The 12,689-nt window shown below is 41.8% G+C and overlaps 1 protein-coding gene across 3 annotated transcripts in view; it reads right to left on the bottom strand.

The window, feature by feature from the left end:
• The window catches only part of LOC120986628, a 163,517-nt gene that overhangs the window by 130,041 nt on the left and 20,787 nt on the right, over positions 1–12,689 (bottom strand). For 2 of the 3 annotated variants that reach the window (XM_040415294.1, XM_040415295.1), the window contains exons 2-4: positions 11,519–11,588; positions 7,140–7,470; positions 3,118–3,159 (exon numbers count right to left, since the gene is read on the bottom strand). In XM_040415294.1, the coding sequence (XP_040271228.1) occupies positions 3,118–3,159; positions 7,140–7,416 (319 nt within the window). In that variant the 5' untranslated portion in view covers positions 7,417–7,470; positions 11,519–11,588. Of the gene's footprint in view, positions 1–1,030; positions 1,328–3,117; positions 3,160–7,139; positions 7,471–11,518; positions 11,589–12,689 lie in introns of all 3 variants that reach the window. The other variant, XM_040415292.1, reaches the window with a different exon arrangement.

The following is a 12,689-nucleotide window of genomic DNA, read 5'->3' as shown; positions in this document are numbered from 1 at the left end:
CATTGCTACAATCGTTCTGCTAGATTCTCTACAGGTTTGCTGCTTAGAAGGTGTGTCATTTCTCATTGGGTGTGTCCTTTCTACCTGTAACTGCTACAGCTTCTAACAGAAGATATGGCTGGTGTCAGTTGAACTGAGCATGTTCGATTATCTCAATTAGGTGGGAAAATATTAAACAGAAGGTGGCGCTATACAGATACATTTTAGTAATTAGCTAACTGGCTATATTACATTTTAAATTATATGCAATTACAAAAGTAATCAGGTGCTCATTTGTAAAATGTAGAATATTTTTCGTGACAGAAGCCCTTTGACTGTTTAGATATTGCAGTCAAAAGTGACTGTGGCATCTAGGTAGTTAAACAGGGGTAAGGTATCTCTCTGACACCATCCCCTCCCTCTGCAATGTGTTTGCAAGGTGCTAATGGTTTATATGGCATATGGGGAACCAACAGGAGGCAGGGTCTAATAGGTTGCCTGTCAGCATAACACTGCCAAGTATAATAGACTGTATTACAGATGTACTGCAGTGCATTATCAAAGTGTTCAGCTCCCGCAGTCCCATAGTGTGAGTAAAAATAAAAGCGGGAAATTATCAAAAGTGGTGCAAGGGAAAATTGGCATAGTTGCCCATAGCAACCAGTCAGATTCCTCCTTTCATTTTCCAAAAGGGGTTCTGAAAAATGAAAGGTGGAATCTGATTGATTGCTATGAGCAACTAAGCCGGTTTTCCCTTGCACCATTTTTGATAAATCTCCACCAAAATGTTTAAAAATAGACCTTTTCACTGGAAAAAATGGCTTCTTATGTCACAAAACAAAAAGTGCACATAATGGCCAAATTCGTAATGACCCAAACTATAAAATTATCACGTTATTTAACCCCCAAAAACATAAATAATAATACTTTTTCTTGCATTCCCCCTCAGAAAAAAGGAAAAATTCAAAGTTAATCAATACTTGTACCACAAAATGATGCCATAGAAAAAAATCTGTAAGATATAAAGTGAAAAATAAAGTTCTAGACTTACCCAAGGCATAGAACAGAGGATTTTTCCTTATCTTAGTCTCTTCTTCCAAGTCCTTGATGATTTTTCCATTGTGTTGTTTGAGAAGTGTATATGCTGTATACTTCCCAGTGTCCTCCCAGTGACTGATGATATCACACAGAGCTTTCATCTTCTCTTTAGATGTTCTCTCTTCCATCACATCATTGTATTGTTCCTCAGTCAGTAGACCTTGGCTCCGGAGACCACATAGAACTGGATCTATATCCGATATCCATCTGATAAGATCTGATCGGTGATTGAATATAAAGTTCACCCTGTCTGGAAATGAGGAAAAAGACACAAGATGTCTGGAGATGTTTTATATTATAGGTCATTATAGATATTTTCACATTTTCAGCTTGTGATTTCTAAGAATTCTAGAAGACACTTGGCACAGAGAATGAGCAAATTATCGAAAAATGTCATCAGTCACAAACCTTTATAATAATATACTGATATAGAGAACTCATTATTATAATCGGGCTTATCTTAAATACGACTGAAGTTTAAATATACAACATGGTCTGTCTGACCACGAATCCAGTGCATGGTGTTAGATATTTATTTATTTAATGCACTTATATAGCGCTACTATATTCCACAGCGCTTTACAGACATTAGCAACCAACTGTCCCCAATGGGGCTCACAATCTAAGGTCCCTATCGGTATGTCTTTGGAGTGTGGGAGGAATCCGGAGTACCCGGAGGAAACGCACGCAAACATGGGGAGAACATGCAAACTCCATGCAGATGTTGTCCTTGGTCAGATTCGAACCTAGGACCCCAGCGCTGCAAGGCACCAGTGCTAAACACTGAGCCACCATGCTGACCACAGTTAGATATGAGCGAACCAGTTTGTAGTGAACTAGGTTCAGTACCAACTTCCCAAATTTCAGCTGGAAAAAGCACTAGGGAGGAGGAAGAAGGGTTCTCACATGACCCTGAGAGGAAATGGGAGGGGAACACTTGCCCTGTCTGTCAGCCTAAGACCCAATCAGTGCTGCAGAAGGCAGGGAGATGCCCTATCAGAACGAGCAGAACACCATTCTGTGCTGGGCTGTAAATGAGGGTGGATGGGTCTTACACGGACAGTCAGAAATCAATCATCATTCAATCTTGTATTCTACTGCCAGGAAGAGTGAAGGGAAAGGCTAGAATTACAAAGAGGAAGACTTGTGCGTGTAGAATAGGGACAAGCAGGGAAGCTGTTAGCCAGGGAGTGAGAAGTGAGGATCTAAGGCTGGGGGCCTTAGATCCTCAAGTTGAAATTGCCCTCGTCTAACTCAGCTCTATCTGCTGCAGAATCTTAAAAGCAGCTACCTCTAAGAACACCCCCCCCCCCCTTTTTAACAAAAATATAGTTTTTTGTGGGGGGAATAAGCTCAAACTGTACAACCCATGTTTCACCATGCAAAGGATAGATAGCATTTGAAATCTCAGCAAAAACACCTGAAATACTAGTCTGAAATCTGTGTCAAGGCATCTCCAGAGGAGGAAGGTGATGGTGGCAGCAATAAAGAGCAGAGACCGTGTACCCACCCAAAGAACAGCCCGGGGCCACATCTGCTTTGGGATCTGGTGATGCCACTGACACTGAGTACATTTGGTCCAAAACATTCCAGAGCTCTGTGTGAGTATCATCTATCTATCTATCTATCTATCTATCTATCTATCTATCTATCTATCTATCTATCGTTAAAGCTCATCAATTATATTTTCTCAACAAATTCCAATTCTGAATTATGGATGTAGTATAGTTAACACACATGCTTTAGGAGACATGTTATCTAAACAAAATGCGTTTAGAAATTGCTTTTCAATGGCTTTTGTTTCAAGATAACAAGATGAGTTAAGAAATTTGAGTTAAGAGTTTGTGGGTTAACCCTGCTACATGTAACCAAATTTGGATTTTGAGCACCTTTTACAGCCACATTGAAATGAATGGGTCTGCATCCAATCCGCAAAAAAAATGTGGATCAGATGCGGACCGAATATATAGTTGTGTGCATGAGGCATATAATCAATGAAAATATCAGCCAATTTTAACCCATTAAACCTAAATGCTGTACCTGTAAACATTGTGGTTCCAAGTCCATGTCCTGAAAAATCCACTGTGAATATAAAATCAGAAAAGTCACAAGTTACTCATTCTGAATTTGTATTTAAGAATAAGGTAAACAAAACAAGTGACAGTGGTTATATGGGGCTCATACGACAATGCAGAGAGGGTAGCCCTGGTATTGAGCTGCACAGCCTCCAAGTGCTGCCATACAGGCTCTGCATGCAGTGAGGGATATTGCTTCTGTTCAGAAATGCCATCAGAATAATGGAGCACAACACATTGTTATACGCCAAACATTTTATTGGATGTAACAGACAAAACTTATTATATACCATTAGTTTTATATAAACCTTTCAATAGTTACACTTAGCATAGTTACAGAAGATTTCTGACACTAGACTTAACAGCAGGCCTGAAGTTAGTGGACACTCTTGGGCAAAAAATTATAGTTGGTTCTCACAAAAATATTAAATCCTAGTGTAAACACTGCAGTTCATCAGACCAAAGTCTAGTGTAAGCTCTAAAGTATCTCAGTCCACAGTCTAGTGTAAGCTCTAAAGTATCTCAGTCCACAGTCTAGTGTAAGCACTGCCCTGATTCTACAGTCTAGTGTAAGCACTGCCCTGATTCTACAGTCTAGTGTAAGCACTGCCCTGATTCTACAGTCTAGTGTAAGCACTGCCCTGATTCTACAGTCTAGTGTAAGCACTGCCCTGATTCTACAGTCTAGTGTAAGCACTGCTCTAATTCTACAGTCTAGTGTAAGCACTGTCCTGATTCTACAGTCTAGTGTAACCTCCAAAGTATCTTAGTCCACAGTCTAGTGTAAGCACTGCACTGATTCTACAGTCTAGCGTAAGCACTGCCCTGATTCTACAGTCTAGTGTAAGCACTGCCCTGATTCTACAGTCTAGTGTAAGCACTGCCCTGATTCTACAGTCTAGTGTAAGCACTGCCCTGATTCTACAGTCTAGTGCAACCTCCAAAGTATCTTAGTCCACAGTCTAGTGTAAGCACTGCACTGATTCTACCATATACTGTAAGCACTGCCCTGATTCTACAGTCTAGTGTAAGCACTGCCCTAATTCTACAGTCTAGTGTAAGCACTGCTCTAATTCTACAGTCTAGTGTAAGCACTGTCCTGATTCTACAGTTTAGTGTAACCTCCAAAGTATCTTAGTCCACAGTCTAGTGTAAGCACTGCCCTGATTCTACAGTCTAGCGTAAGCACTGCCCTGATTCTACAGTCTAGTGTAAGCACTGCCCTGATTCTACAGTCTAGTGTAAGCACTGCCCTGATTCTACAGTCTAGTGTAAGCACTGCCCTGATTCTACAGTCTAGTGTAAGCACTGCTCTAATTCTACAGTCTAGTGTAAGCACTGTCCTGATTCTACAGTCTAGTGTAACCTCCAAAGTATCTTAGTCCACAGTCTAGTGTAAGCACTGCCCTGATTCTACAGTCTAGTGTAAGCACTGCCCTGATTCTACAGTCTAGTGTAAGCACTGCCCTGATTCTACAGTCTAGTGTAAGCACTGCCCTGATTCTACAGTCTAGTGTAAGCACTGCCCTGATTCTGCAGTCTAGTGTAAGCACTGCCCTGATTCTACAGTCTAGTGTAAGCACTGCCCTGATTCTACAGTCTAGTGTAAGCACTGCCCTGATTCTACAGTCTAGTGTAAGCACTGCTCTAATTCTACAGTCTAGTGTAAGCACTGTCCTGATTCTACAGTCTAGTGTAACCTCCAAAGTTTCTTAGTCCACAGTCTAGTGTAAGCACTGCCCTGATTCTACAGTCTAGCGTAAGCACTGCCCTGATTCTACAGTCTAGCGTAAGCACTGCCCTGATTCTACAGTCTAGTGTAAGCACTGCCCTGATTCTACAGTCTAGTGTAAGCACTGCCCTGATTCTACAGTCTAGTGTAAGCACTGCTCTAATTCTACAGTCTAGTGTAAGCACTGTCCTGATTCTACAGTCTAGTGTAACCTCCAAAGTATCTTAGTCCACAGTCTAGTGTAAGCACTGCACTGATTCTACCGTCTAGCGTAAGCACTGCCCTGATTCTACAGTCTAGTGTAAGCACTGCCCTGATTCTACAGTCTAGTGTAAGCACTGCCCTGATTCTACAGTCTAGTGTAAGCACTGTCCTGATTCTACAGTCTAGTGTAAGCACTGCTCTAATTCTACAGTCTAGTGTAAGCACTGTCCTGATTCTACAGTCTAGTGTAACCTCCAAAGTATCTTAGTCCACAGTCTAGTGTAAGCACTGCCCTGATTCTACAGTCTAGCGTAAGCACTGCCCTGATTCTACAGTCTAGTGTAAGCACTGCCCTGATTCTACAGTCTAGTGTAAGCACTGCCCTGATTCTACAGTCTAGTGTAACCTCCAAAGTATCTTAGTCCACAGTCTAGTGTAAGCACTGCACTGATTCTACCATATACTGTAAGCACTGCCCTGATTCTACAGTCTAGTGTAAGCACTGCACTGATTCTACAGTTCAGTGTAAGCACTGCACTGATTCTACCATATACTGTAAGCACTGCCCTGATTCTACAGTCTAGTGTAAGCACTGCCCTGATTCCACAGTATAGTGTAAGCACTACCCTGATTCTACAGTCTAGTGTAAGCACTGCCCTGATTCTACAGTCTAGTGTAAGCACTGCCCTGATTCTACAGTCTAGTGTAAGCACTGCCCTGATTCTACAGTCTAGTGTAAGCACTGCCCTGATTCTACAGTCTAGTGTAAGCACTGCCCTGATTCTACAGTCTAGTGTAAGCACTGCCCTGATTCTACAGTCTAGTGTAAGCACTGCCCTGATTCTACAGTCTAGTGTAAGCACTGCCCTGATTCTACAGTCTAGCGTAAGCACTGCCCTGATTCTACAGTCTAGCGTAAGCACTGCCCTGATTCTACAGTCTAGTGTAAGCACTGCCCTGATTCTACAGTCTAGTGTAAGCACTGCCCTGATTCTACAGTCTAGTGTAAGCACTGCTCTAATTCTACAGTCTAGTGTAAGCACTGTCCTGATTCTACAGTCTAGTGTAACCTCCAAAGTATCTTAGTCCACAGTCTAGTGTAAGCACTGCACTGATTCTACAGTCTAGTGTAAGCACTGCCCTGATTCTACAGTCTAGCATAAACACTGCTCTGATTCTACAGTCTAGCGTAAGCATCCTCAAACTGCACCCCTCCAGCTGTTGTAAAACTATAACTACCACAATGCCCTGCTGTAGGCTGATACCTGTAGGCTGTTCAGGGGCATGCTGGAAGTTGTAGTTTTGCAACAGCTGGAGGGCCGCAGTTTGAGGAAAACAACTGTGGTGGATGACCGAAGATTTCTTTCCCTGGTGACGAAAACCCCCTTCACAACAGTTGGCCAGATCAAGGACAGTCTCCAGGAGGTAGGTGTATGTGTGTCAAAATCAACAATCAAGAGAAGACTTCACCAGAGTGAATACAGAGGGTTCACCACAAGATGTAAACCATTGGTGAGCCTCAAAAACAGGAAGGCCAGATTAGAGTTTGCCATACAACATCTAAAAAAGCCTTCACAGTTCTATGGACAGATGAGACCAAGATCAACTTGTACCAGAGTGATGGGAAGAGAAGAGTATGGAGAAGGAAAGGAACTGCTCCTGATCCTAAGCATGCCACCTCATCAGTGAAGCATGGTGGTGATAGTGCCATCGCGTGGGCATGTATGGCTGCCAATGGAACTGGTTCTCTTGTATTTATTGATGATGTGACTGCTGACAAGTTTCTTGTATTCCCATTTTTGCAGCAAGAAACTCAGCTAAGAGGTTGGCCATATTCTTTGGATTCGCTCCATTATGTGCCATGTCTGTGTAGAAGTGGTCTGGTCTACTCTGGTCTAATTTGGATGCTTCTTATAGGTTCAGACTGGAAAAGTCTCAGGTCTATACTTGCAACATCTTTATGCAACTCCCTCACAATAGACCACCTGCCCCAAATTTAACCTGTCTCAAATCCACTCTTAAATGATAAATGTGCCACTTTGACATCTTACCTTCCCTCAGGTCCTGCTGGAGTTCCTCCCGGACTTTCTTCTCCCCTATGTCCTCTAGAAGACTCAGGGTCACCTCAGCCCCATAGCCATATCTGTAATATCTATTGATCAGATCAGCGACGTGTTCTGGATCTTTCCCGGTCAGTTTATCTTTAGGAATATTCTTATATTCTTCTCTGACTTCCCAGACACTCAGTTTCTGTATGAATCTCTGGAAACTTGAATCCTCCAGCTTCTTCAGAGCCCTTACTAGGACCTCCTGTAATGTCAGCCCCATCCTTATTTCACAGCTAGGAGGTTTTTGATGTGAACTGTGGTATCACGTCTTCCTCTGAGAAAATACATGTTTAATTATCAGAAGTAAATATTCTCCACTTAAGTTTGTTTGTTTTTTTGTAACAAATCTAGTAACTTGTTAAATTAAGTGATAAACACATTTTAATCTGTATACTATATATAATGAAGGCTGTGGTGTCTCTACCTGTATCATTTACTAGGACACACATGGATGAAGTAATATCTGTTCTATCTGTACTGGCAATATTCACAGGGAGAGACAAAGGCAATACTAGCTGTACCTACATCATTTACATGGATAGACAGGTGGACTGTACTATCTGTACCTACATCATTTACAGGGAGAGACAGGGAGGCAGAACTATCTGTATCTACATCATTTACAGGGAATACCAAGGAGGCAGTACTATCAGTATCTACATCATTTACAGGGAATACCAAATAGGCAGAACTATCTGTATCTACATCATTTACAGGGAATACCAAGGAGACAGTACTATCAGTATCTACATCATTTACAGGGAATACCAAATAGGCAGTACTATCTGTACTTACATAATTTACAGGGAGAGACAGAGAGGTAGTACTATCTGCACCTACATCATTTACAGGGAGAAACAGGGAGGCAGTAATATCTGTACATATATAATTTAAAGAGAGTGACAGGGAGGCAGTACTATCTGTATCTACATAATTTACAGGGAATACCAAGGAGGTAGTACTATCTGTACTTACATAATTTACAGGGAGAGACAGGGAGGCCGTACTATCTGCACCTACATCATTTACAAGAAGAGACAGGGAGGCAGTACTATCTTTATCTACAGTATATCATTTTCAGAGAGAGACAGGAAAGCAGTACTGTCTATATCTATATCATATGCAGGGAGAGACAGGGTGAATGTATCATCTGTACCAGCAATATTTACAGGAAGAGACAAGGAGGCAGTACTATCTGTATCTACAGCATTTACAGGGAGAGACATGGAGGAAATACTATCTGTACATACATAATTTACAGAGAAAGACAGAGAGGCAGTACTATCTATACCTACATCATTTACAAGGATAGGCAATGAGGTAGTACTATCTGTACCTACATAATTTACCGAGAAAGAGACAGGGATTCAGTACTATATGTACCTACATCGTTTGCAGGGAGAGACAGGAAGGCAGTACTATCTGCACCTACATCATTTACAAGAGAGACAAGGAGGCAGTACTATTTGTGCCTACAGTACAGACCAAAAGTTTGGACACACCTTCTCATTCAAAGAGTTTTCTTTATTTTCATGACTATGAAGGCATCAAAACTATGAATTAACACATGTGGAATTATATACATAACAAACAAGTGTGAAACAACTGAAAATATGGCATATTCTAGGTTCTTCAAAGTAGCCACCTTTTGCTTTGATTACTGCTTTGCACACTCTTGGCATTCTCTTGATGAGCTTCAAGAGGCAGTCCCCTGAAATGGTTTTCACTTCACAGGTGTGCCCTGTCAGGTTTAATAAGTGGGATTTCTTGCCTTATATATGGGGTTGGGACCATCAGTTACGTTGAGGAGAAGTCAGGTGGATACACAGCTGATAGTCCTACTGAATAGACTGTTAGAATTTGTATTATGGCAAGAAAAAAGCAGCTAAGTAAAGAAAAACGAGTGGCCATCATTACTTTAAGAAATGAAGGTCAGTCAGTCAGCCAAAAAATTGGGAAAACTTTGAAAGTAAGGGCTATTTGACCATGAAGGAGAGTGATGGGGTGCTGCGCCAGATGACCTGGCCTCCACAGTCACCGGACCTGAACCCAATCAAGATGGTTTGGGGTGAGCTGGACCGCAGAGTGAAGGCAAAAGGGCCAACAAGTGCTAAGCATCTCTGGGAACTCCTTCAAGACTGTTGGAAGACCATTTCAGGAGATTACCCCTTGAAGCTCATCAAGAGAATGCCAAGAGTGTGCAAAGCAGTAATCAAAGCAAAGGGTGGCTACTTTGAAGAACCTAGAATATGACATATTTTCAGTTGTTTCACACTTGTTTGTTATGTATATAATTCCACATGTGTTAATTCATAGCTTTGATGCCTTCATAGTCATGAAAATAAAGAAAACTCTTTGAATGAGAAGGTGTGTCCAAACTTTTGGTCTGTACTGTACATCATTTACAGAACAAGACAAGGAGGCAGTACTATCTGTACCTACATTATTTACAGGGAGAGACAAGGAGGCAGTACTATCTGTACATACATCATTTACAGAACGAGACAAGAAGGCAGTACTATCTGTACCTACATCATTTATAGGGATAGGCAAGGAGGCAGTGCTATCTGTACCTACATCATTTATAGGGAGAGACAGGGAGGTAGTACTATCTGTAACTACATCATTTACAGGAGAGACAAGGAGACTGTACTATCTGTACCTACATCGTTCACAGGGAGAGAAAGGGAGGCAGAACTATCTGTACCTACGTCATTTACAAGGAGAGACAGGGAGGCAGTACGACCTATACCTACATCATTTACAGGGAGTTACAGCTGGAAATTACTACCTGTGCCTATTACTTTTGTAGGAAGGCAGTGTTATCTGTGCCTACACATACAGTGCATCTGTAAGAGGGATTGAGGGAGGCGGTACTATCTGATTGCTGTGATCATTTGTACAAGCTAATGTTTGGGCATACGTGTTTCTAAAAACGCTCATCCCTGATACTGAACCGACTTCGGATGAAGCATTACAACTGGATTTAGAATGTCAGCAGAGGAGCATCTTACAGGGGTTATCCAATTTCTCAAACAGCCCCCCCATATGCCGGGCCCCTCACAGGTAATATACTTACCCCGCTCCCTGCTCCTGGTGCCATGGGTGAAGCTAGGGAGGGTCATCCCCATCCCCCCCTACCATTGGCTGCTCCACCGAACACCGGATGTTTTCATCTGTGTACAGGGAGAATCATCAGCGGTGGTGCGGGGACCAGGAGCGCCGCCGGGAGCGGGCTAAGTATATTCTCCATGCAGGGCCAGCACATGGGGGGGCCGTTTGAGAAATTGGATAACCCCTTTAATTGTGAATCTCTTCTCTCTCTCTCTCTCTACAGATACTTCCCTGAATGGTTTCTTGTATGTATTTAACTGTAACAGTTCTTTGTCTTTAATATCTTTTCTACTGAATACATAAACTCTTCAGCACAACTTCTTCCAGGACATGAAACATGGCTTCCTCTGAATACATGAAGTGTGATCAGTGGCGTACATAGAGAAGTAAGGGCTCCTTAGCAAGGATCAAACCAGGCCCCCCACACAGGACAGAAGGTTTCTGCCTAAACCCCTTTCAATGAACCTTGGGACATTTTTCCACTGCCTCATTTGCTAAAAGTTGTTCCTTTAGAGCAGGCATCCTCAAACTGCGGCCCTCCAGCTGTTGTAAAACTACAACTCCCACAATGCCCTGCTGTAGGCTGATACCTGTAGGCTGTTCGGGCATGCTGGGAGTTGTAGTTTTGCAACAGCTGGAGGGCCGCAGTTTGAGGATGCCTGCTTTAGAGTAGGTAGAGTCCTGACCAAGTTTTCACCTCCAGTAGAAGAGGAGATAATCCCAACTAAGACTGGGCCCCCTCTTGCTCTGGGCCCCATAGCAGTCAAATGGTCTGCCGGTATGGTAGTTACGCCCCTGAGTGTACACATACAGCAGGATGATTGTACACAGTGAGGCCACTGCTGCTGAATCATCATGTCTATGTACAGATACAATGAAAAAAGAACTAGACAATACTGAGTGGGGATATCATAAAAGGATACATCTAGTGAAGACACAACTCATAGAGAAACACACAACGTGGCCTACAGCTTGACAAACACATAAAGTACTGAAAATGATACTTTTTCTGAACCTTTTTTTTAGAAAAAAATAAATTAAGGAGAGGTTTTTGATCTGCTCTCCACATATAAGCACATACTTCATGGACCTGGATTCATCCTCTTGTAACATTTTCTATGAACGAGTCTCAGGTGCGCCTCCTGACCACCGTTTTCATACCTAACCTCAGAAGGTGAGAGTCCTAGAAGTCTTAATATCTTCTTTACCTCTATATAATTTCTCCTCTCAGGCCCAGTTCTTGTTCTTCTGTTATAAAATCCCGTTACTTCACTGTACCTAGTGGAAAAAGAGTCAATGATGTAAAATATAGAACCTGGTGCTGATTATAAAGAGGGAAAAACTGAGAAGAGACATCAGGAGAATTCAGTGACCAGGGCATTAGATCTACTGGATATTGTCTCATACAGATAGTGTAGCACCTGCTGGGAGAATTTCATTTCTTACATTCCTTGTCTTCTGTTAGAGATAGTTCCTTGTCTGATCAATGAGCATAAAGCCTCACCTACCGGGTGGTGCCAAATCTGAAAGATTGAATTTATGTCTCAATCTTAAAGGAGAAAGCACATTTACAGTAAATTATTTTCAAGAAAATCTTGTATTTTCCTATTGTTTTTATTTTACAAATTAAATTTTTTATACTTTTTTTTTTTGTGTTCCATGCAAATTTAGCAGAGCTGAACTTGGTTTATTACTCTCCAAATAAGAGTCTTGCAGTTCTGATACCTTTTAATGGCTAACAAAAGTAAAAGCAATGATGTTACATAGAGAGCTTTCGAGACATCGCCCTTTGTCACGCGCACTAAAACATACAGATACAAAAAGAGCAGAGGCATGGTGTGACAAACAACAATAGAATATCAAAAATTTTGAGGATGAGTCCTTAATTATATTACAGATAAGCAGTGGGAACATTTTATGGTCTCCAAATTGATGTTATCTCAGGGACCTGGTACCTTCACTGTCTCTAGAGAAGGCCCTTTAGATCTTGTGCTTGTACACTATAGGAAAAAGTGCTGCACTATGCGCACTCTCAAGGGCCCAGCCACCAGAGAGACCGACGATTTTTCAAACACGGACAATCACAATACATTAGGAAGTGCCGCCTTGTATTGACTTTTCTCTGCATGATAAATGCCATTTGCTGAAGTGAGACAATCCCTTTAAAGGGGTTCTCCGGGAATTAAGAAAATGAAAATGCTAAAATATTACTTTATTATAAATAGATTCTGAAATACCATACATTAGGCTACTTTCACACTAGCGTTGTTTCAATCCGGCATTCAATTCCGACACCGGAACTGCCCGCCGGATCCGGAAAAACGTGTGAAAACTGATTACATTTGAATCCTGATCAAGATTTTGATCGCAATGAAAAAA

Source organism: Bufo bufo, chromosome 1 (genome assembly GCF_905171765.1).
Source record: "Bufo bufo chromosome 1, aBufBuf1.1, whole genome shotgun sequence".
NCBI lineage: Eukaryota > Metazoa > Chordata > Amphibia > Anura > Bufonidae > Bufo > Bufo bufo.
The sequence above is the reverse complement of the archived record's forward strand: the minus strand, read 5'-3'. Positions and strand labels throughout refer to the sequence as shown.